Raw genomic sequence first — 25,644 nt, forward strand, 5'->3', positions numbered from 1 at the left:
TTGCTCACCTCCGAATGTCTATAATGGTATACACATTCAGTGGTGAGCAATTCACTTTATAATGGGTTACAAATCCCATATTAATTCAAGTGAATAGAATGTAACACGACTCAGTGCAAACATTTGGTTCCCGAATGAGGGTTGTTGTTTATACGTGACACATCATTGGCATTTAGAATAACGTGGGTTTTTTTCTGTTAGAATTGTTATATCATTACCAAGATTTGCATCCAGTTGTTTAAAAATACACCCTCCAGATCTGGCAGCCATCACTTTCCAAGATGGTGCTGCCCAACCTCTGTCCCATCACGTGCATACCAAGGCTCAAATAACGTCTGATATTTATATATCATGTGTTATCCCCATGTTAGACTGCTTACCACACAAAAAAAACAGCATTTGCCATGCGATAAATGGCCTAACATGGCCTAGTGAATGAGCCTTTTAGAGTGTAAGCTCTCTGAGGAAAGAGAAAAAACTACAGTACCTGGATGTAATCCGCTTTGAAGAGCCCGATTAAAGGAATATAAATCAAATCTATAAATAACTGAGCCCCTGCAGCATGCAGATAATCCACAGATAACTCCATGGCTTTGCATGGAGCTGTCCACAGGTTTCCACAGCCAACCGTGGACTATCTGAAGATAACTAGTCTTTTAGCAGTCTGTGTCCATCTCTGGCTTGTTCAGACTGGAACAGTGAAAACCACCTGGACTGCAGCCAAGCAATTGCTTAACATTAACTTAGTATTGTATAGCAAGTGGGCTGATTTACTGGAACTTTATTTTGAGGGGTTGGAAAGGCATCATGTTCCATTTTCATGTTAAAGGCATAATTCCAAGTTCTTTCACAATTTTTTTGTACACATCTCTGCTTGTGAGAGAAACATGTTTTGCATGCCGAACTAAAAGGCCACAAACTGATGGGCGAACAAGTTTGCACAGTCAGGAGGAGGAATAAAATATGATTGTATGGAGGCAAAAAAAGCTTCAGAAAGTGTTTTAAAGCTTGTAAAACAGCATAAAGACAATGGCGTGGAAACAAAATAAATCATGCGTCTAAAATATAAACCTCTCCTAAGTTTTTATATTTTAAAGATAGGATTTATTTTTGTTCTGCACGTTATTACATCTGGTATTGTTCTGGGAGCCTGAACATGATTTCTCTATTGCTACAATATTTATTTCTCTTGCTGCTAACTTTCGGATCGATTTTAAAAGCGTTGCCTGCGCAAAAATACCCACAACGCGCGTACGTGGGCTGCGTGTGAGCAACGCGGATTTTAAAAAGCCGCACGTACGTACCTGTGTGCGCATGAGGAGTAAGGGGGGGCAAAAGAGAGGGGGGGCAATGGTGTTCCAGGGCGGGACCAGTACTTATGTAGGTAATTCCAAAACCCGCAGCACGCATTCGCTGGATATTCACGTAGCTTTCCTGCTGCTCCTGAGGAGGAGCAAGTCTGCAGATCCTGAGTTTTAGGGCTTACATGACAGGGCGAGGGGTCCGGGTCAACTGGGAGGGGGGGGGGGCGCACAGGATGAAGAACCAAAGGGGTCTTAACAGGACAAACTGGTGGACTAACTGGAAAACTGGGAATGTATGGGTGCAACGCACGCTCGTTTGTCAAAATTGCGTGCCCTCACCTTGCTTTTTTGCGTATACGGCTTGTGCTAGAATCCTGTTTTTCAACATTTCCATACACACATACACAAGAATTGAAGCATGGAGGCTGTGGGTTTTTTTGGCTTATGAGCTCAGATGAAAATGCTCCACACCTAACCCAGACTGAAACTCCACGTCGGTGGAAAGGATCCTGTATTCTAAGAACTTGGGGGTGGGCAGCTAGCAGAAGAGCAGATGTCTTAGGACGGCTGCTCTCTGCACATCTGCTGGAGATGCTGTCGCTCTCGTGCGCCCCCTGCCTGCTGGCACTCCATGCAAACTCTGGGGAAGGGACAGAGTGATGGGGTCCTCCTGAAACACTAAGCTGTGCACTGAGAGCAGCCAGGGTCAGGGATAAGCTCTCCAGATTTCAGCACCTTATTTTTCTTAATTTTAGTTTGGGGCTTTGGAAAAAAGGGGGAACAGAGGGAAAAGAATGAAATGGAAGCCAGAGAGAAAATATGAAGGGGATGCATGGGAAAGGGGGATAAAGCAAGACGGAGCACAGGGAGAGTATAGGGACACATTTCTGCTTTTGTTGCCCCTAGACTCTGTTGCTGCCTGCTACGCCCATGTCCACCCACTCATCTCTGATTCCACCTCTGATCGCCCATCCCTGTGAACACCCGATTATTACCCTGCCATTCTACTCTGCAGTCCTCCGATTCGATCCCCTGCCTGGACCTGTGATCCTTTCCCTCCTTCTGCCTCTTCACAGAGCTCAGGGCTCTAGCACTACATCCTTCGCTATCTGAAATCAGTGAGCATGAAGACTGAGTCAAGCTGAGCCAAATGTAAACATGTGTGCCTGAGAGAGAGGAAGTGTGTGTATGAATGTGTGTAAGCTTCCATGCCTGAAAGACAGGGAGCCTGTGTATGCTTGAGAGAGAGGAAACACATGTATATGTGTGCTGACAAGAGAGGGAGCCAGTGTATGTGTGCAGGAGTGAGTGAGAGTCAGCATGTCTGTATGTCTGACAGAGAGGGAGCCAGTGTGTGTATGTGTGTGCTTGAGAGAGGAAATGTGCATATGAGAGAGGAAATGTGCATATGAGGCTCCAACTCTGCATGCCTGAGAGAGTGGGAGCCTGTGTATGTGCTTGAGAGAGAGGAAACACGTGTATATGTGCTTGACAGAGAGGAATCCAGTGTATGTGAGTATGTGTGCAGGAGTGAGTGGGAGCCAGCATGCCTGTATGCCTGACAGAGAAGGAGCCAGTGTGTGTGTGTATATGTGTGTGCCTGAGAGAGAGGGAGGAAGCCAGCGTGTATGCGTGTGAGCATGTGCAAGTTTTGAAAGGGCGTTTGTGTATATCTATGTGAGCATGAGGATTAATGTGTGTATATGAGAGAGGAAAGTTTGTGCACCTCCCTTCCCCTCCCACTAATCCACGGCAATCTCATATTGACCAGAATTTAAAAGTTCCCTACATGGAGAATGAGGGGGTTTTTTTAAATGATGTTTTGAAATATTTAACTGTTTGGGAAATTACAATAAAAAGTTTGTAATTGTTGGATGTTCTGTTCATCAGCTGTTTTGAAATATTAATTATTATTAATATAGTTTTACTATTATAATTGATACTTTATATTTCTTGATTTTATTGTTTGATGTTTTCTGAGGAATGGTGATGTTTCTGTTTTTCCATATGCACTACATATAGAGTCTGGCTTGTTGCAGTTTCTAGTTCAGTTTTTGTCTGCATGTTTCCATTTATACTTTCTAGTCACTTTATTCTGTATTTGGTGAGGGTCTGTCTTTCTTCTGCATGTGTGACTGAGGTTAAGTATTCTGCTAACTTGTCATTTCTATGTAGGGATCTATAGCAGCTTGGCTTGTTCTGTTTTCCTTATAGGAGGCATGTTGGTGTGTTAGAGCTTGGCATAATGTTTGCATTTAGGACTGCTTTGGAATGGGAGGTTCATTATATTGTAATTGAAATTAAATTTGCTCATGGCTTTCTGATGACCAAGCCCACACCCAACATGCGTTAAAATAGTCCTGATACCATACGTGTTCCAAATGTCTTTTTAGCTTTTATGCAAGGTTTTGTGGTTGACACTGCAGCAATACAAGTAAATATAATATATATAGACTGTTGTGATATGTTTACTTTAAAAGACTGTACTTTGAGTGTCCTTTTTTTATGTAATGTCTTTTGTTGTAAATGCATAATTTTAAAATGTGTATGTAGAGGGCCATGGTGAGAAGGACGGCCGGGCACAAAGCTGTAAGATTCACTTGGGGTGCTTAATACCCTTGCGCTGGCCCTGATTAGAAAAAAAAAAACCAAATTAAAAGTTAGAAAAAAAAAACAGAATGAGGAGGGGCCAGCACAGTAATTGTTTGTACAGGGCAACAAAAGAGCATGTGTGTGTAAGAGTGTGTGTGTGTGTGTGTGAGAGAGAGAGAGTGTGTGTGTGTGTGTGTGTGTGTGTGTTTTACTTTCTCCCCAAAACCACGACAATCTCAGGGTGACTGATTGAGCCAGTGAACATGTACATGAGAGAGCGATTGAGCCAGTGAGCATGTGTGTGAACAAGAACCTGTGTCACATAGTGAGCATGTCTGTGAGAGAGAGAGCTTGTGTGAGCCAGTAAGCATGTATGAGAGACAGCGTGTATGAGAGACAGCGTGTGATCTAGTGATCATGTGAGTGAGAGAATATAAGGGAGTTTGTGTGAGAATGAACATTGTGTTAGAGAAAGAAGAAAGTTGTGCATATCTCCCACCCCTTACGAATTCATGACAATCTCATAGTGACTGGAATCTAACGTTTCCAGAAACAGAGAGCAGGGGATTTATTTTTGGCTTTAATTTTAATTATTTGGTTTTGCTGTATCTGCTATTTTGAAATATTTTATCAATGTTTGGGAAATTAAAAAAACATTGTTATATGTTTGCAATCATTAGATGTTCTTTTCATCAGCTATTTTGAAATATTTATTCTTTATATGAGTTTGGTTTTTCTATTATGATTGATGCTTTATATTTCTTGATGTTATTGTTTGATGTTTAAGAAGGAATGATGTTTGTTTTTCCATTCCAAACAGAGTTTGCTTGTTGCAGTTTCAACTTCAGTTTTTGTCTGCATGTTTCTGTGTATACTTTATTATCTCTTCATTTTGTATTTGGTGAGGATCTGTCTGTGTTCTGCATGTGTGATTAATGTAAGGTACTCTGCTAAGCAGACTTGTAGGGTGACCCTAGCTGATTTACATGGATGGAATGGGAATCTACAGCTTTATTTACTTACTGCTGGTCTAGAGTGTGCTCTATTTCTTAGTTATTTAGAAAAAATGTGAAATTTATTTTGGAGGTATTTAGGCTTAATTCTCTCAGGCTTCAGAGTTGACTAGGCGTGTCAGATGCCCCATGGGCCGGTTTTGAAAAAATCCCCCGGGCTGATATTTTCCTGCAAACCGCTTCTATCCCTGCCCCCTCCAGTGATACACCTCTACCTCTCTTCTACATATTCTCCTATGCTGCCTCCTATTCTTAGCTGGGGATAACAGTCTCACTCCTAGCCATCCAAAGCAACTTTCACCCCATCAGTACATACCAAACCTTTACTCATTATTCCCCTTCTCCCTCTCTCTTCTCTTCTTTTCTTGTGCTCCCTGTGGAATGCACACTCAGTTTCTAACAAAACGTGCCTATACTCATGACCTCATATCTTTCATCCTTTTCATCTCCTTCCTTGATAAGACTTGGCTTTCCCCTGAGGAATCTGCTTCAGTTGCTGCTCTGTCATGGAGGTTATCTTTTCTCCCACACACCTCGCACAGTAGGCCTCAGTGATGACGGTAAACTATTGCTGTCCTCCTCCAGTTGGTTTCAACCCCTTCTTTCATCTTTGTCCCACTCTTTTTCTTGGATTAAGGCCCACTCCATCTACCTATTCACCACACTACCTCTTCAGGTAGCTGTCATTTATTGACTCCCTGATAAATCCCTCTCCTCCTTTCTCGCTAACTGATTCCTGGCTTTCCTTCTTCCTTGACCCATCTTCTCTTATTCTTGGCAACTTTAACATCCATTTTCAATACCCCTCTAACTCTTAAGCTTCAAAACTCCTTTCCTTAATCTCTCATTTGATCTCCAGCTCTGCTCTGCCACCCCTACTGACAAACATGGCCACCGCCTTGACCTAGTCCTTTTCTCCAACTGCTGTCTCTCAGTCTTCTCTACCTCATTTCTTCATCTCTCAGTCCATCATCTGATAACTTTCACTCTAAACCACCCTCCCCCTCACTTTTGTTCAGTCACCACCAACACCTTCAGGAATCTCCACTAGTGTTTCATCTTGCCTTTCTACCACTACATTGTCTGACTGAAGTCACAATAGAGAGATACTGAAATTACATCTGGCATCAACCATTGTAGTAGCAATATGAACTTATAATTAACAATGCTAGAAGTCCATCCCGAAGATGAATAAATACCAATACTGTTACCATAATCCTTTTCCCTTTTTTTTCCTTGTCCTCCCTTTTTCACCACCAACCTCTCCCCCATCCCTTCATCTCTCCCACTGTTAATTTATGCAACTATGTTTTAATTGTTTATTCTCTGTTGATTTTTGTAAACCGTTATGATGGCTGCACCGAATGATGGTATATAAAACTGAACAAATAAATAAAATAAATAAATAGAGGAAACTGCCCATCTTCTCTCCTCTTCCATGCTTACTGCTTATTCCTCTGACCCCATTCCCGCCCTGTTCCTAAGCTCTGTCTCCATTCCAGTTATTCCTTCTATCTGTCACATCCTCAATCTATCACTTTCCACTGCTACTGTTCCTGCTGCCTTTAAACCTGCTGTGATTACATCACTCCTCAAAAAATCTTCACTGGATTCTACATGCCCTGCCAACTAATTTCCTATCTCTCACCTCCCTTTTGCTTCCAAACTACTTGAACATGCTGTTCACCACAGCTGTCTTGATGTTCTTTCATCTCAAGCTATTCTTGATCCACTCCAGTCTGGTTTTCACCCTCTACAAAATCAGCCCTTGCCAAAGTCTCAAATGACCTGTTTATGGCTAAAACCAAAGGCTTTATCCTCCTTGACCTGTTCTTCTTTTAACACTGTTGATCATCACCTACTCCTTGATACTCTGTCCTCATTTGGATATCAGGACACTTTCCTGTCCTAGCTCTGTTCATATGGAAGATGACACACCTACTGCGTCTTCACAGAATGCTGATTTTCAAATTGTGGTCTAAATGTACCTTCCATTTCCTTCACTTACTCTCGGGGACCCCCATACAGAGCTTGTATGCACTGCAGATTTTTTGACTGACTGAACGGTTCAGAGCAATTTCACATTTTGCAGCAAATGTTTAATACTTGTACTGATGGCCCCTGAATTTATAATGTCATCTTGATACTGAATGTTTTGGGGTGAAGTCATCTCTGGTTAAATTTCTTTTTGTTTCCAAAAACAGAGTTCACATCAGAAATTCTATTTTTGAAGCATTCGTTATGAGTTTATGTACTCGGCATATTGATCCTATATTGTATGGCCCTCCCGACACAGCCCCATCGGCGAAACAGGACCTTGTTGGGGGACTGTACCATTTGTGAAGACTTGAATAAACCTGTTGGCTACACCACTTTGGAAATTGAACTTCTCAGAGATTAGTTACTTCCTTTTAAACTTAAGGACGGATTTCCTCAGTGTCACACATTCCTTTATTTATTCCCTTCATACCTCTCCCATTACACTTTTAGCATTTCCTCTGGCTGATCTTCGTCTACTGCCATCCCACTATCAATGGTGTACCTCAGGGTTTTGTCCTGAGCCATTTTCTCTTCTCTCCTTATTCTAAATCCCTTGGTGTTCTGATTTCCTTTTTATGCTGCTGATTCCCAAATGTATCTCTCTAGCCCAGAAATTCATCAAGAATCCAGTACCAGATCTCAACCTGCTTGTCTGCTGCCTGGATGTCCCACTGCCATCTTAAACTCAACATAGGCAAAACAGAGCTCCTTTCCATCCAAGCCCACCTCCCCTCTTCCTCCTTTCTCTGTTTCCGTGGATAACACTGTAATCCTTCCCATTCCCCTCAGCCTGTAACCTTGGAGTCATCTTCAAATCCACTCTCTCCTTCTCTTCACATATACAAAACACTGCTAAGATGCACCAGTTATCTCTATAGCATCACTAAAATCCATGATTTCCTTTCTGAACACACTACCAGAACCCTTTTCCAATCTCTCATCACCTCCTGCATAGACTATGTCAACCTCCTCCACACAGGTCTCAGCGAGCCATCTCTCTCCACTACAATCTATTCAAATTCAGCTGCGTGACTTATCTTTCACCCACCTAGCCCCTCGTTTCAAGTCACTATATTTGCTTCCTATACGATCTCACATACAATTCAAGCTGCTCTTACTCACCTACAAAAGTCTTCACTCTGAAGCTCCTCATTACCTCTCTTTTCTTATCTCTCTCTCTCTCTCTACATCCCTCCTTGTGCACCCTGCTCATCAGGTAAGTCTCTCCTATCTATGCCCTTCTCCTCCTCCACTGCCAGTTCCTGACTCCGTACTTTCCACATGGCTGTACCATGTGCTTGGAATAGACTTCCTGAGCTGGTGCATCATGCTCCCTCTCTTGCCTTATTTAAATGCCATCTAAAAACCCACCTTTTTTTAGGCTGCTTTTAAATCTTAATCCCTAATTGTCCCACTTACTGCCGCATTAATTTTTAACATTTTCTTAATAAATGAAATTCCTAAAGTTTCTTTTGCCCTGTATGTATGTCTTGATTAAATTGTAAGCTCTACTGAGCAGTGACCGTCTCATATATTTTTTGTACAGTGCTGTGTACATCAAGTAGCGCTATAGAAGTGTTAAGTAGTAAATATAGCTGGCTGGTCTATGCTGCCTAACTTCACCACAGTTATACAACTATACACTCAGAGAATTCTCGTGAATTTCAATACACTATTGTACAATAATTTTTATTAGCATTGCAAACATGTGAACATGTACACAATTAAAACTTGTGAATACCAATCATACCAAACACTCACACATTAAAATCTAAAACCTAATGACACAATATAATACTTCTTACAGTACATCAGATTAAAGTGCAAAAATAATACATCTCAAATATTTATAATACAGAAATACTTTTCTTCATAAAGTTTCCAATATTCTCCCACTTCTTTCTTCAGGAAACCAAGCCGCTTATTATTCCTTTTCAGGGATCCGGATTTTTATATTATATGTGCATGCTAATTCTCTTCAAGTAGCACCCACAAGAAACTGTTTGCATTAATCCACAGCTTATCTAATTTACTTGTATCTGGGGCAACTTGCCCTCCAACACTCCATCCACATATATGCAGTCCAACAAAGGATCCTTGTTTCACCCACGCCTGGGCTTCATCAGGGACTCATTCTTAATAACTACGGTGTATCACCTGTCTTATTCTCTCAATCAGATACCAAATATCGTTCAAAATTCAATATCTTTATATCAGCTTTTAAATGCAGCCTCTTCCAAAGTTTTCAACGCTTCACAGGGAACAACGGATATCACGTGTCATAAAAAACGTAGTTTCTTGTAGGTGCTACTTGCAGAGAATTAGCACGCACATATAATATAAAATCCAGATCCCTGAAAAGCGATAATAAGCGGCTTGGTTTCCTGAAGAAAGAAGTGGGAGAATATTGGAAACTTTATGAAGAAAAGTATTTCTGTATTATAAATATTTGAGATGTATTATTTTTGCACTTTAATCTGATGTACTGTAAGAAGTATTATATTGTGTCATTAGGTTTTAGATTTTAATGTGTGAGTGTTTGGTATGATTGGTATTCACAAGTTTTAATTGTGTATATGTTTACATGTTTGCAATGCTAATAAAAATTATTGTACAATAGTGTATTGAAATTCACGAGAATTCTCTGAGTGTATAGTTGTGTTTAGTTGGCAGAGAATTTTTTGAAATAATATATCCCTGTGTGTTGTTTGCCATAACTTCACCACAGTGACACTTTCAGGATGTCAGCAGCATCATGACACCCTCACACACATACCCTCCCCTCACCTTCCTGGCGCCCCATTTAGGAACTCACCTTGCCTGCCTCTTCTGATGGTCCTGGCTCTAAGATCAATATTTAAAACTGGGAGAGGTACTCTGGAGCGTCTTTCTGCCTACTTTTGTAAGTACTTTACTTTTAATATTACAGTAATCATAGATTGAACAAAATGTAAAAGGGGGATTATGTGTAAATGACATAAAGATGTCACAGTGGGAGATCCCCTGAGATCCAATGATCACAGAATGGGGTGGTTCAGTATTAGAACACAGGGCGAGATGGTTCATTCAAAGGCAAGGATTTCAGAAAATCTAACTTTGTTAAAATGCAGGAATACCTCAAGGAGGCATTAACTGGATGGAATAAGTTAGGCAAAGTAGAAGAGCAGAGGGCAAAACTAAAAGACAATAATAAGTAAGAGGTAAATAAAGGTATGAGGAAAAAAGAGGCCACTGTGGGTTTCTAAACAAGTGGCTGAAAAGATAAGGAAAGAGGTAACATTTATAAGCTACAAGAGACTTCAGAAAAAAGACGACAATATCTGGAAAAGCTAAGAGATGAAAAATAACTAATGTGATAAAACAGGGGGTCAAGACTTTATGTTAAAAGTATATTGATGACAGAAGAAAATGCAAAAAAATGAGATTGTAAGATTTGAAGGTGAAGGGGGGAAAATGTAGAGGCTGAGAAGGAGAACATGGAATTGCATAACAAACGTTTCTATTCCATGTTCACTGAGAGTGCCAGGAGAAGGATCACAGAAAGCCTCTGTTCCTGTTTGTAGAGGAGGTAAATCTCAAACACTTTTCAGAAAACTATATGCATGAAGAGCTAACAAAACTAAAAGTAGATAAAGCAATGGGACGGGACAGGATATATATGAAGGTATTAAGAGGGAAGTTTGGGCAGCTGTTCTGACAAATGCTTCTGCAGAGTCAGGAGTGATTCTGCAGGACTGGAGACAGGCAGAACTGGTTCCTCTTCACCAAAGTGGAAGGGGAGTCTGAACCAAAGGGCAGTGGTTAGTCCGACCTCACTTGCTAGTAAATTAAGGGAATCACTGCTGAAACAGAGGATCGTGCAGTTTCGGGAATCCAGCGGATTACTGGAACCAATGCAGCATGGTTTGTACCAGAGGAGGTCTTGGTAGAAACCATGCATGTGAATTTGCTTGGATGATCAGAGAGCTAGATAATGGGAAAGTACAGCAAGGCCATTGACACGTTTCTGCATAGGCGAATTATAAATAAACACAGCACCCTAGATATAGGCCCTAAAGTGACTGACTGGGTAAGAAACTCATTGACGAGCAACAAAAATGTAGTAATAGAACTCACGCAGAGAAAAGCAGGGGTATGAGCGGTGTACCGCAGGGATCAAGCCTCGGTCCAGCTCTGTTTAACTTTTTCGTAAGCAATATTGCAGAAGGGCTATTAGGAGAGGTCTTCCTTTTTGCAGATGATACTAAACTCTGCAAAAGGAAAGTGTGGAAAACATGAGGAGGGATTTAGTGAAGCTTGAGGAATGGTTTAGAGCCTGGTAGCTAAGATTCAATGCTAAAAATGCAGGATTATGCATTTGGGTTGCAAAAAACCCAAGGGAGCAGTACATTGTAGGGAGTGAAGTTCTTTTATATGTAAAACAGGAAAAGGATCTTGTGGGGGTGATCATATCTGCTGATCATAAGGTGGCCAGACATGTAGATAAGGCAATGGCAAAAACCAGAAGGATGCTTGGGTGCACTGGGAAAGAGGAAAAATGAGATGGTATTTTCTGGTGAGACCTCATTTGGAGTACTGTGTACAAGGCTGGAGACCGCAGCTTCAAAAGGATACAAACCAAATAGAGTCAGTATGGAGGGAAGCTAATAAAATGGTCACTGTTCTTCTTCATAAAGCATTTGGAGAAAGACAAAGATCTAAATGTGTATACCCATGAAGAAAGCAGGGAAAGGGAAGATATGATAGAGCCGTTACATACCTCCATGGGATAAGTGTGCAGGAAGTGGGCCTCTTTCAACACAAAGAAGGATCTGAAATGAAGGATGAGGGTGAAAGAAGGTAGCCTCAGATGTAATTTAAAGAATTTTTTTTTACAGAAAGGTTGTGGATGCATGGAATAACCTTCCTGAGGAGGTGGTAGAGACCAGGGCAGTACTGGAATTCAAGAGAGCATGAGATAAGCCCAGTGCATCTCTGACGGAGAGGAAGGGAAACATAAAGCCAAGCAGGAAATTTGGAAGGGCATGCTAGATGGGTCAAATAGTTTTTGCTTACCATCATGTTCTATGTTTCTATAACATGTTCTGTCTTTACATAGCTAATCATACTGTTCTATGATTGTCATTAAAAGTTGTGTAAAGCTGTACTAAAGATTAAATCTCTAAATAAATAACTAGGTGGGTTATTTTCTAAAGCTAGCACATGCGAAAAGGGACTTTTCACGTGCGATAGCTAGATCGGGGAGGAGTAGCCACTGTAAGGGGAGGAGTCGGGGCGGCACTAGGGCGGACGCTACGAAGATTGCGAGGACGGCAAAAAGGTAAGGAGCCTTTTCGCTTCCAATTTCGAGCCTAATGGCACCACCTTTTACGATGGCGCTATTGGGTGCGAAAGCCGGCCCGCCCCCCACTTCGCCCCCCCCTGCACTGCCTGATTCACGACACCACGGTGTCTTGGAAAATCTAGGCCTATGTTGGCTAATATTTTTTCCTTGCCTTTGTTTGCAGTTTAGTGCTTGAAAGGAAGGAACAACTGGGATGCCTGCCTCCTGGACATCATCTAAGGTCATCTGTGTATGATATTTGCACCCAATGGCTATAGGAGGATCCAGGCCCCAGGGTATCTCATACCATGAAACTGTGACTGATCATGTACAGCTGGGTGCATATAGACAACCTTTTCTTGTTTTTTTCTTTATATCCTGCTTTTAGGCACTTCAAAGTGGATTGCATTCAGATATTGTAAGTACTGTACCTTTTGAGAATTACGTTCCCTTCAACAGGACAGTGAAAAATGAGTTATAGCTTGAATCACAGCATAGGTGTAAAGTCCTAAGAGCTGTAAGTAAAAAGATTAGTAGGGTAGGGGTAGGTTTGAGTTGAGGGAACAGTTTTCTAGGTCAGACCATTGCATCAGTGATTTAACTCTCAGGAAACTAAAGGGAGACCTCAAAGTTACTCAAGAACAATTTATGAAATAAACATAAAGAACATAATTAGAGCCGCTGGTTTCCTCAGTCATTACCGGACAGTCTTCCTACAGCTGCAAACTCTGTTGTTTCAAATGCTTGCATGGCTGTATGTCTATGCCTGGCTTCAAGTGATTATTCATATTTTGTCTATTTGTAGTGCAATCTCATACGACAACATGGCCGCTTTGTTCATATCATTTTACTTATTTGTTTATTTATTTTAGTTAAACATCTTGCATTCTGCAGCTTCCAATAGAGCTAATAGTCCAATGCGGATTACAAATAACATTCATAAAACGTATACATATATAAACATATTAAAACCAATGACACACATATTCACATGGTACCAAATATGAAACATAGCTTATTCATGTATATTAATACTCTTTGCCTATGCTTATCGTGTATGTTAATACTGTAGGTCTACATTGTCTTATATTTTATTTATTTTATTTATTTAGCATTTTTTATATACCGAGGTAGAGCAGAGTAGCCTTCACTCCGGTTTACATATTGATTGTTCTTTGGTCCTATCTATATTTCATGGCAAGTTTGTCATTTTGTATATGTTTATTAGGTCTAAAGTGGGGAGACAGAGCTTTGTCATTCAACTGTTTAGTGTCCTGTACATAAGTTTACTTGAAGAGTTACAAACTTTTCTTTTCCTGTTTGCTACATGGTTGTCTGGCATTTATTACAATGCTGCCACTTTGGGAAATATTTGAATGTTACTATCTTTCTGGTAGTTTCCTTGATACTGTTTCCTGCCTTGGCTACTCCCTTTGATTATCTACTGGTTATTATTATATTTTTTTCTGTAGCAATTTTATTTAAGGTAACCATAATATTTATATAGGCAGAATCTAAGTAGTTGTGTCATGGTGCTATTTTTCTGCAGCCATACAAGTACATGCTGCTCCTGCAGCTACAACAGTAGAAGCCTCAGGAGAACGAGAAGCAGAAGGTCGCTAGCCAACTCAGCAGCGGCTTCAACAGTTGGAGAGAAAATATGGAACCTTACCACATTCTGTCCACCTCACCATGCCATAAGCCTGATAATTTTCATTTATTTCTTCTTTTATATAAATAAAAATTTTGTTTTGTTATATTTCTGTGATTGGTATTAGTTTTTGGTTTTCACCTGTGTTTGTGACATGTATGTAAGAAAAAATATGAGTGGTAAATTCTGTCTGGTATACATCTGCTAGGAAGGAAGGGTATGAGTGACATTTATGTCTAGAGACAGTAGTGCTGCCTAGTGCTAGGTGTATTCAGTGTAGGTGAGTTATATTTGGTAATATAGCTGCATAACATCACAATATTTATATTTATATGTATACAGTACTGAGGTTTCATAGTCCTGTGCCTTCTGCGTAGCCAAGAAGAGGGATTATGGAAAATGCTTTAAATTCATGTAGAAAGTGTGTACAGTGCAAGTGTGGATATGCAAAGTATGAATGAGTGTGTGAGAGAAAAGATTAAAGTTGTTAAATGAAGGGAAATGTTTGCTTCAATTAGGACAAAAGATGCTGAGCAAGTTCTATAGGATATTGTAAGCATTAGGGAAACCAAATTAATTTTTAGAATTCAAGAGCCTCTATTCCAGCCAGAAAAAAATGTCATTGACCCTTTAAAACTGAGGAGAATAGAAGTTTGTTCAACATTTTGATTGGGGGAGGATTTTGGGATACAGTAAAAGATGAGGATAAGAGGGATTTTTCATATTGTTATTAAATCACCCCTGTTGGAATACATGTGTGCAGGTGGCTTCAGCAACATTCTAGCCGAGAGTTATTCATTCCCAAGGTGCAAGTAAATACATTCTAGAGACAAATAAAATGTGAATATGTAAACTGGTTAATCAGCCTTTATAGACTGGTTAGTAGGTAAAATGGAGGGCCTGTAATGGCTTCTCCTACTGCCTCTCACAAGTATCGTGTTTCAGACCATCCTGAATATCTTTTTTTCTACTAAATATCTGCTGAACTACTTTACTGACAGTTACTAAATGACTTTCTTCCAATAGGAACCAGTCATATGCCAAATTTGTTGTGAGCAAATTGTGCCCGTTGCTCACAAATATGTAGAAATGTAATAAGTATTATGAGGAATAAATACACTGTGTGTACCTTATGTACAAATTATATCAGAATTGCTGAGTTTACATACAAAATGATTTTCCAGTCAGCAAACTATTTTATTAATTAATGAGCTTCAATCTTGTTATTGCAAATGTTCTTCATAATTCCTCCTAACTAAAACTGCTAGTGATGAGGCTTTCTTATTTAATTAGATTGTTATTTAATCACTCTTCTGTTGCTTATAGCCTAAATATTGTAATCTCTGGCTGGAGATGGAAAGGATTTGTAGGACTATTAAACCTGTACTAATACGAAGGGGGCTGTAACTACATATTTATTGTTGGTTGCTACTTTAGCTCATCTGAGGTTTTTGACCTTGTTGTCTTAGGTAAAACACCTTTCCTAAGCCTGCACGAAACTCTTAGGACTTCATACTGCAAAATTAAGAGGTTTGCAGAAGAAAAAAATATGACCAGGAATTCATCTCCACAGAACAGAGCCAAATATCCGTCAAACTAGCCTGAATATATTCGACAGCATGAGAAAAAATGCACAGATGCTGAATATTTACCAGATTTTCAACAATTTATATGGCTCAGGAACTTTATAGAATCGAGTGGTTGCCTGGTTTTACCAGTCCTTATTCCTGAAAGTCCTACACTCCCAGCCAAAGCCCGTTCATCAGAAACGTTCTTTGGCATTTGCTTTTAACCTTGATCAGATACGTCCTTATTAATGTAATGGATGCAGGAAAAAGCTTTCCATGCTTAATGAAGATTGTAGTCTTGGCAAGGCTTCTGATGTTTGCAATAGATGCATGCAGGTTTAAATCCCTGCCAGCAGAGTGGGTCTCAGGATTTGATCTGCACTAAATATGTGCTATGACGTTTGCTTTTCTCATTGGATAGGGTGAAGCTGAACAGACATGCCAGCATAACAAACTGTGGAGTGGGAAAAAACCAGAGTGTAGAAGTAAGTTACAGAAATGAATATTTGCTGGGTATGTTTCAGAATCGTGATGGATTTTTGTGAATGATGAAAGCTGATGTGCTTTTAATTATATTGACTCTGTTAGTCTTTCATAGCACCAACCTTGGGAAATGTTACATTAGCTCTGGTTCACTAATCTTTTTTTTGCCATAGACACAGAATGGGAGAAAACCATTAGTGAATCAAGCCCTGTGGGTTTCTCTTAATTATAAAGCGCTAAAGGATGTTCACCTCAAATAATCACTGGATTGGTTGACATGCCTCCTACATGTTTGTTTGTTTTTTTTCCAATACAGTGCCATTGTGCACAGAGGAATGGCAGTCGTACTCTGCCACTATAAACAGCAAACCTTTTCACAGAATCACTTTTTTTTTTTTTTTTTAATAAAAAAGATGATTATAAAATGCTTACAATTGTGAAATTCATAGATGCTTCTAATAAGTTAAGATTTGAGATGGGCTGCTAAATCACGAACAATGATTGCATCTGTAAACCCTGCCCATAATCCAGAAATTCCCTTGCAAGCAGGTAAGAGTCAATTCTGGTGTTACCTTCTTGTCTAATCAGAGAAGACACCATTGTCCATACAAAAGTTTGGGAAACCTTCTTCTGGTACTTCTTAGCTTTCAAACTTTTAAATGAACACTGTTCAATTGATGATGCATAGCCTCATGTGTATGTACATTTGATGCCTTGTGCCAAATGCTTTTAGAGGTGTTCTCAAATGCATATTTGAGAACACCTATTTCCAAAAAAAAACACCTATTTTTTTTCCTATTTCCAAAAAAAACCACCTATTCCAAAAAAAAAAAACCCACCTATTTCCAAAAAAAATAAATAAAACAAAACAAAAATAAAAACAGGGGTGGGTAAGAGTATGGGGCAAGGGGGTGGCCTGCTTATTACAGCAGTCGCTACCCCTAATTGAGCTGGATGTCACTTGGATGCAGATACAGAGCTGCTCTCTAAATTGGGTGGAGGGGAACTATGGCTGGAGGGTACTGGAAGCCAATAGTAACAGGTGGGAGAGAGAAAAAGGGGAAAAAAATGGATAAAGTGCGTAGCTTGCTGGGCAGACTTGATGGGCCGTTTGGTCTTCTTCTGCCGTCATTTCTATGTTTCTATGTTTCTATATACACATAATTACATATTTTCCTATACTAGGAATATCCTGTGGGCCTCCAGAATTTCTACAAAATGGTATAATGCAAGGAAGCCAATACCTCTTTGGAGATGAGGTTACCTACAGCTGCAATCAGGGTTTTGAACTTCAAGGACCAAGTCGAAGAATCTGCCATGTTAATAAACAGTGGAGTCCATCGGCACCGGCATGTGTGAGTAAGTACAGGTGACTGCCTGCTACACTGCCGTCTTTCACTACAACACAGCAATGAAGAAATAATGAGCCTTATATGTCTGCACTATTTCACAATGGAGCACACAATTTTGCCCAATTCTTAAATTTGGCTCTTTAATTATCCCTGTTGTTTCATAGTGCCTGATAATGTCTTATATATTGTCTGAGTGGACTCAGCTACCAGGGAGTGTAAGGAGGCATTTATACTTCTCCACTAAATTATTTTTGCCAAGCATATCCATCAACAGAAATCCATCTGATAAGGAAAACTAGGCCATTCTGAAATCTGTCTTTCATTTGCATACATTCTGATAATTGTACCTCTCTCTTTTCAAAATAGGAAAAAGCAGAACAATTATAAAAAAAAGCAGAGGGGCAGTATTTTAAAAAATCATACAGGCAGGTAACTTGCATGGAGCAGCAATTACTACCCTTAACAGAAAGCAAGGGATTTCTGCCCTTAACCAGTAAGCCTTGATGCTTTTGACACAACTACAACATCACACTCCACTTTATCAGAGGTTGGGGGGAGGGGAAGGGTAATTGGATTCAGATGATAACCAATTTGGCCCCTGACCTTTACAGGCTGGGGTATTGATATGCAGACATAAGGGAAAAAGCACGGGACTGTTTCTAAGGCCAAGTCCAATCACATTCCCTGTACATACCCGGATCAGCCCAGACTGCTGGGTTATGCCTCCCTTCCAACAGATGGAGTCAGAGAAAAAAAACTGAAAGGCACCTCCTCATAACCCCGTGTGCCACCTGTGATCCTTCAGTATTTCTCTGACTCCAGCAGATAGGGTGGCAGAACCTGTGGTCCTGAACCTTTAAAAAAAAATGTAATAATATAATTGGAGTATTAGGCTGTGGTTCCTTTAAAATTGTTCTCTCTGGCTACATTAGGCTGATTTAAAAAAAAAAAAAAAAAGGTTTCCAGTCAGGAGGTAAGTAGTGCTAGTACTCCCAAGGCTCCTCCTTGGTAGAGTTGCAGCTGGGGTTAGTGACACCGGGAGCCGGATTGCCCAGAGCTGGTCCTGTTGGATGGTGAGTAGGGGGATTTACCGGTGGGCCAGTCCCTCCCCCTATCACTCAGAGAAGAGTTCATTCCTCGGGTGCGACCTGTGCCAACTTTGCTGTCCCAGGGACGTCAGTTTTTTGTTATTTCCCCTGGGTCTTTTCTTAAAAAAAAAAAAAAAAGCAGATGGATTTGGAAGCTCTTATCAAGTCCCTAGGAGACAACAAAGTATACTAGTTGCCAGAGGACAAGCCTAGACCTTCACAGACCTTCGCGTCGGCTCATGCTCATTTTCGGGAGCAGCGTCATTTTCATCAGGGCAGAGTCTCTTCCTTTTCTCCATGTCAGCCGTCTGCGAGGTCGCAGACTTGGGCTCATTCCTTTCGTGGCCGCAGGCCTACCCAGGACGGAGGTCCTCAGGGATTGGCAGGAGCCAAGTCTTCTCAATGAAGATGTGCTGACCCACTCTTCAGTTCTGGTGATTGGCGGCCACCTTTCTCTGTTTTTCGAGGAGTGGGTCAAGATTACGTCGGACCTGTGAGTTCTAAGCATCATAGAACATGGCTACGCTTTGTATTTTGCTCGCCCACTATGAGACCTGTTTATGATGTCTCCCTGCAGGTCCCACGCCAAGCGGTCGGTGGTAATTCAGACACCCAGTCGGTTGAAGGCCCTGGGAGCCATCGCCGCGGTTCCACCAGCGGAGTGCGGGACCGGCAGATATTCAATATACTTCGTGGTTCCCAAGAAGGAAGGCTCATTCTGTCCGATCTTGGATCTAAAGAAGGTGAACAGGGCGCTTCGGGTGCCTCATTTTCGTATGGAAACTCTCTGATCCATCATTGTGGCCATCCACTCCAGTGAACTTTTGGTTTCGTTAGATCTGACGGAGGTGTATCTGCACATAGGGATCCGAGAGCGTCATCAGCGGTTTCTAAGATTTATGATCCTGGGCAAACATTATCAGTTCCAAGCGCTTCCGTTCGGTTTGGCAATGGCTCCCCGCGTCTTCACCAAGGTGATGGTGGTTGCAGCATCAGCTCTCAGGTGGGAGGGGATTTTGGTCCATCCCTACCTAGACGATTGGCTCATAAGAGCAAAGTCAGAGGAGTTTTGCAGGACAGCGGTTCATTCGGTTTTGCACCGTCTTCATTCTCTCGGATGGGTCATCAATTTTGCCAAGAGTCAGTTAGTCCCACCTCAGGTTCTGACCTTTTTAGGCGCTTGGTTCGACACGTCAGTCGGCAGGGTCTTTCTCATGCAGGAGCGGATCGTCAAGCTAATGGTGCAGATTCGGAGACTATTGTCCCTACCGTTGCCCCGGGCATGGGATTACTTGCAGGTGCTTGGTTCTATGGCATCTATTTTGGAGTTAGTATCCTGGGCCTTCGCTCATATGAGACCTTTGCAGAGGGTGTTACTTTCTCGCTGGGACCCGAAGTTGGAAGAGTTCCAAGTCCCATTGCCTCTCTTGGAACCCGCCACGTCCAGTCTTGATTGGTGGCTGATCCCGGCCCATTTGCAGAGAAGGATGGCCCTGGAGGAACCTCAGTGGGTGAGCGTGACGACGGACGCCAGCCTCTCCTGTTGGGGGGCTATGTGCCAGTCACAGGCCGCAAAGGGGTGATGGACAGATCAGCAGACGAAGTGATCCATAAATCGCTTGGAAACCAGAGCAGTGCACCTGGCATTGCTCAGTTTTCTCCTCCTCATGCATCATCGATCGGTGCGAGTGTTGTCCGACAATGTGACGACGGTGGCTTACATCAATCGGCAAGGGGGAACCAGAAGTCATCTGGTAGCCGAGGAAGCGGACAGGCTAATGGTCTGGGAGGAATGCCATCTTGTCCGCCTAGCGGCTTCTCACATATTTTTATTTATTTATTTGCAGTTTTTATATACCGACATTTGTATAGTAACCTCACATCGGTTCACAGATAACAGAAACATTGCAGCTGTGCGAACTAGAACAAACATATGCAACAGTGCTTTACAATAAACATTTACAATAATCAATAAACTTTACAATAAACTTGTTAACGAAAATATGCAACAGTGCTTTGCAATAAACTTATTTAACCGGGATAGGGGAGGAGGGGTAACAGTGGAAACAATGGAAGGGAAAAATCAAATAGTGGTACATAGCAAATTCTCGCTGAACTTATGTCTGTAAATAAATAGAATGAGTTTTATAAAACACAATTGGAAAAGAGAGAAGCTGGGCCTGAGAGAAAGAAATAGGATAGAAGTCTTATGTCCAGTTGAAATACAATAGATATGAGTAGTTGCCAATAAGACGATAGGTGTGGTGAGAGAGAACGGGGATGTACACTTAAGTAAGTTAGTGGGCAAGGCTGTAGGAGTAAGAGAGAAAGGAGAGGCACACCAGAGTTGACATCGTCCAGGCAGATTTTCTCAGTCGTCAACAGCTGGATCCCGGGGAGTGGGAACTCTCCAAGGAGGCAATGACCCTCTTGGTTTGTCGGTGGGGAGTGCCTCGCCTAGACTTGATGGCGACTCAGAGAAATGCAAAGGTGGTCCGGTTCTTCAGCCGCAGACGGGAACATGGAGCGGAAGGAGTGGACGCCCTGGTCCTTCTATGGCCCCACAACATTCTGCTTTACGTGTTTCCTCCCTGGCCGTTAATGGGCAAGGTCTTAAGGAGCATAGAGGCTCACGTAGGGTCAGTCATTCTCGTAGCCCCAGAGTGGCCACGGAGGCCGTGGTTCGCAGATCTGATCATCTTGGCGGTGGACGGGCCTATCTGGCTTGGTCATCTCCCCAGTCTTCTTCATCAGGGTCCAATATTTTTCGATCAAGTGGCTCGTTTTTGTCTAGCAGCTTGGCTTATGAGAGGCGGCAGTAAAGGAAGAAAGGTTATCCGGATTCAGTCATTTACACACTCCTACAAGCACGAAAGGCGTCTACTTCACTTACGTATGTTCGCATGTGGAAAGTTTTCGATTCCTGGTGTTGGGGGTTGAATGTGGCCCCGCGGCGTGCCTCCATTGTTCATATTCTCGCATTTTTGCAGGAGAGTTTGAAGGAAGGATTAGTGTGTAGTTCCCTCAAGGTTCAGGTGGTGGCTCTGGGCTGCTTAAGGGGTAAAATTGATGGGATAGCTCTTGCAGCTCATCCGGACGTGGCAATTTCCTGAAAGGTGCTAAACATTTGAATCCCCCAGTTCGTCCAGTGTGCCCTTCTTGGAGTTTGAATCCGGTTCTCCGTGGGTTGTGTGGCCTTCCTTTTGAGCCTCTCAAACGGGCTACTTTAAAAGATCTAATGCTCAAGGCAGTTTTCCTAGTGGCTATCACTTCTGCAAGGTGAATTTCTGAGCTTCAGGCGTTGTCCTGTAGGGAACCTTTTCTGCGGATTTCAGATTCAGGGGTGTCCCTTAGAACGGTACCCTTCTTTCTACTAAAGGTAGTATCTGCGTTCCATCTGAATCAGACTGTTGAGTTTCCGGCTTTCACGGACCTGGATCAGGAGTCCCCTCAGGCTCAGGATTTGAGGAGGTTAGATGTTCGGAGAATTCTGCTTCGATATTTGGAGGTGACCAATGCGTTTCGGTTATCTGACCATCTTTTTGTCTTATGGAGTTGTCCTAAGAGAGGTCAGAAGGCATCCAAAGCTACTATTGCCCGATGGTTGAAGGACGCCATTCTTTGGCTTATATTTGTCATGGACGACCAGTCCCAGAAGGTTTGAAGGCTCATTCGATCAGATCTCAGGCGGCGTCTTGGGCTGAAAGCCAGTTTGTTTTGCCGCAGGAGATTTGTAGGGCAGCTACCTGGAAATCCCTTCACACTTTTGCCAAACATTTGGACGTCCGAGCTCTGGATTCAACAGTTTTGGCAGCAGTGTTCTTCGAGCGGGACTCTCCAGGTCCCACCCCTTTAGGGCAGCTTGGGTATTTCCCAGCGGTCTGGACTGATCCCGGTTTGTACAGGGAAAGGAAAATTGGTTCTTACCTGCTAATTTTCGTTCCTGTAGTACCACAAATCAGTCTAGACGCCCGCCCAGGGTATCTTCACCTGGAGAGTCCGTTTGGTTTCCTATTTGTCTGTTTTTTATTCCGTACTACAGTGTATTTTGATGAGACACCCAAGATTCTAGTTGACTAACAAAGTCTCCCTCCTTGTACATAGTTCACACAGTTTTTTGGTTAAGCTAAGGTTTGATATAGCCATTGGTTGCTGAAATTGGTTTTATGATAAGTTCATTCTGCTATGGTAAAGATTATACTGAAGGATCACAGGTGGCACACTGGGTTATGAGGGGGTGCCTTTCAGTTTTTTTTCTCTGACTCCATCTGCTGGAAGGGAGGCATAACCCAGTGGTCTGGACTGATCCGTGGTACTACAGGAACGAAAATTAGCAGGTAAGAACCAATTTTCCTTTAACACATTTTGTATTTTCAAGAAGGCTCATCACCCAGTAAAAATGTTGCTAACAGTAAATTTTTTATGGGTTATCATAAGCTTGAGAAAAACTGCTTGGAGCAGCAGTGGCTACCCTTAAGAGAAACATGGGGATAACCTGCACAGGGTGGCAGATACTACTATAAGAAACTTGCTGGGCAGACTAGATGGCCTTTTCTGCTGTCATTACTATGTTACTATGAAACACAGAAACATAGAAAAATATCAGAATATAAGGTCCAATTGGTCCATCCAGTCTGCCCATTTGTGCCTGCCTACTGTGCTATCAGAGTCCATACTCACGCTGTAACTTTCTATCTCCCTCCTCTTTCCACTAAAGTCTGTATGTCTACCACATTCATATTTGAGTTCTGGCACTGTTTTGGATACCATAAATTCCACTAGAAATCTGTTCCAGGTATCTACCATTCTTTCAGTAAGAAGTATTTTCTCACATTCCATTTGAGCTTCCCTCCCTCCAGCTTCATATAATGAACTCTTATCCTTGAGATTCTCATCCTATGGAAAATGCTTACCTCCTTCATCCAGCTAGATTAGTCCAAACATATGGGTTTTGCTCCCCTGCCAGCAGATGGAGACAGAGAACATCACCTTATAAAGGGTTCTGTGCTGCAGTCAGTCTGCCAATATTCTTTGTCTCCAGCAGATGGTAGGAGAGTTTCCCATGCCGTTGCCTGGTGTAGGCTGGATGAAAGGAATTTGGAAGATTTGGGCTGCTCCTAGGGTGACAATTTAGCTGATGCCAGGAGACTTCTGGGCCTGAGGGCCTGGGTAAGGGAAGGCTGAGATTAGGTGTCAGCTGTGATTGATTTGGACCCTCTTACTGCCCCTTGTATCCTTCTTATTCCCGCCCCCTCCCTTGCTGCATGTAAGGGACTGGTGATGGTGTCTCAGTTCTCCAGAAGCTTGATTATGTGGGCATATAGTTAAAAATAAAGAAAAAAGGTAAGTGTGACATTGAGAAAGAAGGAGCATTCAATACTCCTGAGTTGTTCTGGTGTAGGCAGCCAGCTGCAGAAGATTGTGAGAGACCCGGGCAGCCAGTGAGGTGAGTAATTGATGCACATGGCATGGCAAGACAGCAAGCATCGGAGTGTTTGTGCAGCCAGTGGTCATCACCAGTCCAGAGAGCTCCTTAGTGTGCCAACAATGTAGAGAAGAGGAGGTGCGGGGCCAGCGGCAAAGGTCAATGACTCTAGGGAAGGTCCACAGCAGCCAGGCCACAACCTGTTCCCATTAGCCTGGGTCTCTCAACCGTGGGAGTGGTGGCCATTTTGAAGCTGCACATGGGAGACATTTTAAGACCTCTGGTGCTGGGGACTCATTTTGGCAGAGATTGCTAGTTTATTGAGGGATTTCTTGGCTCCAGGTTCAATCTTGAGATCTGTGGCTGTTTCAACTTTATCACCTGATTTTGTTTTTTTATGTTTTTTTTTTTTTTAATACTGCAGCAGGTTTTTGCATGGGGCCAAAATGCTGAAGCAGGTACTTCCTCATCTAGGGCTCAGAAGGGGAGTTCCTCAGGACACTTAAAAAAAAGAGCAAGAGATGACTACGAGGAGGAAGAAGCTTGATCTTTGTGATTGAGGGCGTTCAGGAGAATCCTTGTTAGCATGAGAATGATGTTGTGGATGAGCTGGATGAAGGGGAATACTCTCCCAGAGAGGAAGATGATTCCTCTAATAGTTTGTTTAGGAAAGAAGAGCTGAAAGTCCTGAATATTGCGGAAGTAAAGACAGAGAAGGAAAAGTTGGTAGAGGACGCATCATGGTGGCCTTGAAGAAGCCAGCCAGAGCCTTTCCATTTCACAAGGCCATTTGGGATCTCAGAGTAGAAGTCTCCACAGATATTGTTTAAAGGAAGTACAACTTTGGAAAAGCTGTATCTGCTCCTTGAGGTGGAGAGAGAGAAGTTGAGGGCATCACAGGTGGATGCTCTAGTCTGGGCAGTTACAAGGTCTACTATCCCGGTTGAAGGCAGTACTGTTCAGAGACATGCTCAGATCTGAAGAGTGAATCTGTTCTAAAACAGGCCATTGATGCTTGTGGGCAGGTGATCCAAGCAGCAGTCTGTAATGCTTAGATCTTGACTCTATTTATCCCATTGTCTCCAGGAAGGGGTGGCAGAGGATTCGGGCACAAGTTTAGAGGAAACTGTGCAGCTGGAGCTTAGCAAGGTCTTCTTGGTGGATGCTTTGTATGATTTTGTTTGGGCCATCGAAGGCAGCATGGCTTCGATGATGGTAATGGTCCATTTGTTATATCTGAGGAATTAGGTGGCAGACTCAATTTGTAAGTCTCAGCTAGAGAAGCTTCCCTTTTTGGGGAATCTTCTGTTTGAAAAGGATTTGGAAAAAGATGGTGAAGCAATGTGGGGAGTTCAAAACTCCCAGGCTCCTGGAAGATAAACCCAAAGGTCTTCATGGGGATAGTTAGCTAGGGCTTGGTTTCAGGAGATTCCACTAAAAGGAAAGCTTCTCCAGTAGATGGCTCATTTTTTGTTGACAGAAAAAGAAAGAAGATGCCAGATGGTGGTCCTGGGCTTAGGCCTTAGTCTAGGCCTCGATCTTGCCAACAGGACCTGGCCTCAGCAATGGGATCCAGCCCCAGCTGAGCCCTGCTGACAGGCCTGGATCTAGGTTTCCAGCCTGGTCTCGGCAATGGAATCTGGCCATGACTGAGCATCACATCTGTGTCTAGGCTTGGGCCTCAGTGACAGAACCCAGCTTCAGACTAGGCCTGTCAATAGGACTAGGCCGATTTATTAATAGTATGATCTATTGGCTAATATAGCATACTGTTTCTCGAAAACAAAAAAAATCTTAAATTTTTC

At 42.3% G+C, this 25,644-nt stretch overlaps 1 protein-coding gene across 1 annotated transcript in view; it reads left to right on the forward strand.

The window, feature by feature from the left end:
• The window catches only part of SVEP1 (sushi, von Willebrand factor type A, EGF and pentraxin domain containing 1), a 534,033-nt gene that overhangs the window by 454,827 nt on the left and 53,562 nt on the right, over positions 1-25,644 (forward strand). Inside the window, exons 41-42 of the mRNA XM_029614894.1 lie at positions 15,913-15,976; positions 17,160-17,333. Coding sequence (XP_029470754.1) covers positions 15,913-15,976; positions 17,160-17,333 — 238 coding nt within the window. The remainder of the gene's footprint in view (positions 1-15,912; positions 15,977-17,159; positions 17,334-25,644) is intronic.

The sequence above is a fragment of the Rhinatrema bivittatum genome, chromosome 1 (assembly GCF_901001135.1).
Source record: "Rhinatrema bivittatum chromosome 1, aRhiBiv1.1, whole genome shotgun sequence".
Taxonomy (NCBI): domain Eukaryota; kingdom Metazoa; phylum Chordata; class Amphibia; order Gymnophiona; family Rhinatrematidae; genus Rhinatrema; species Rhinatrema bivittatum.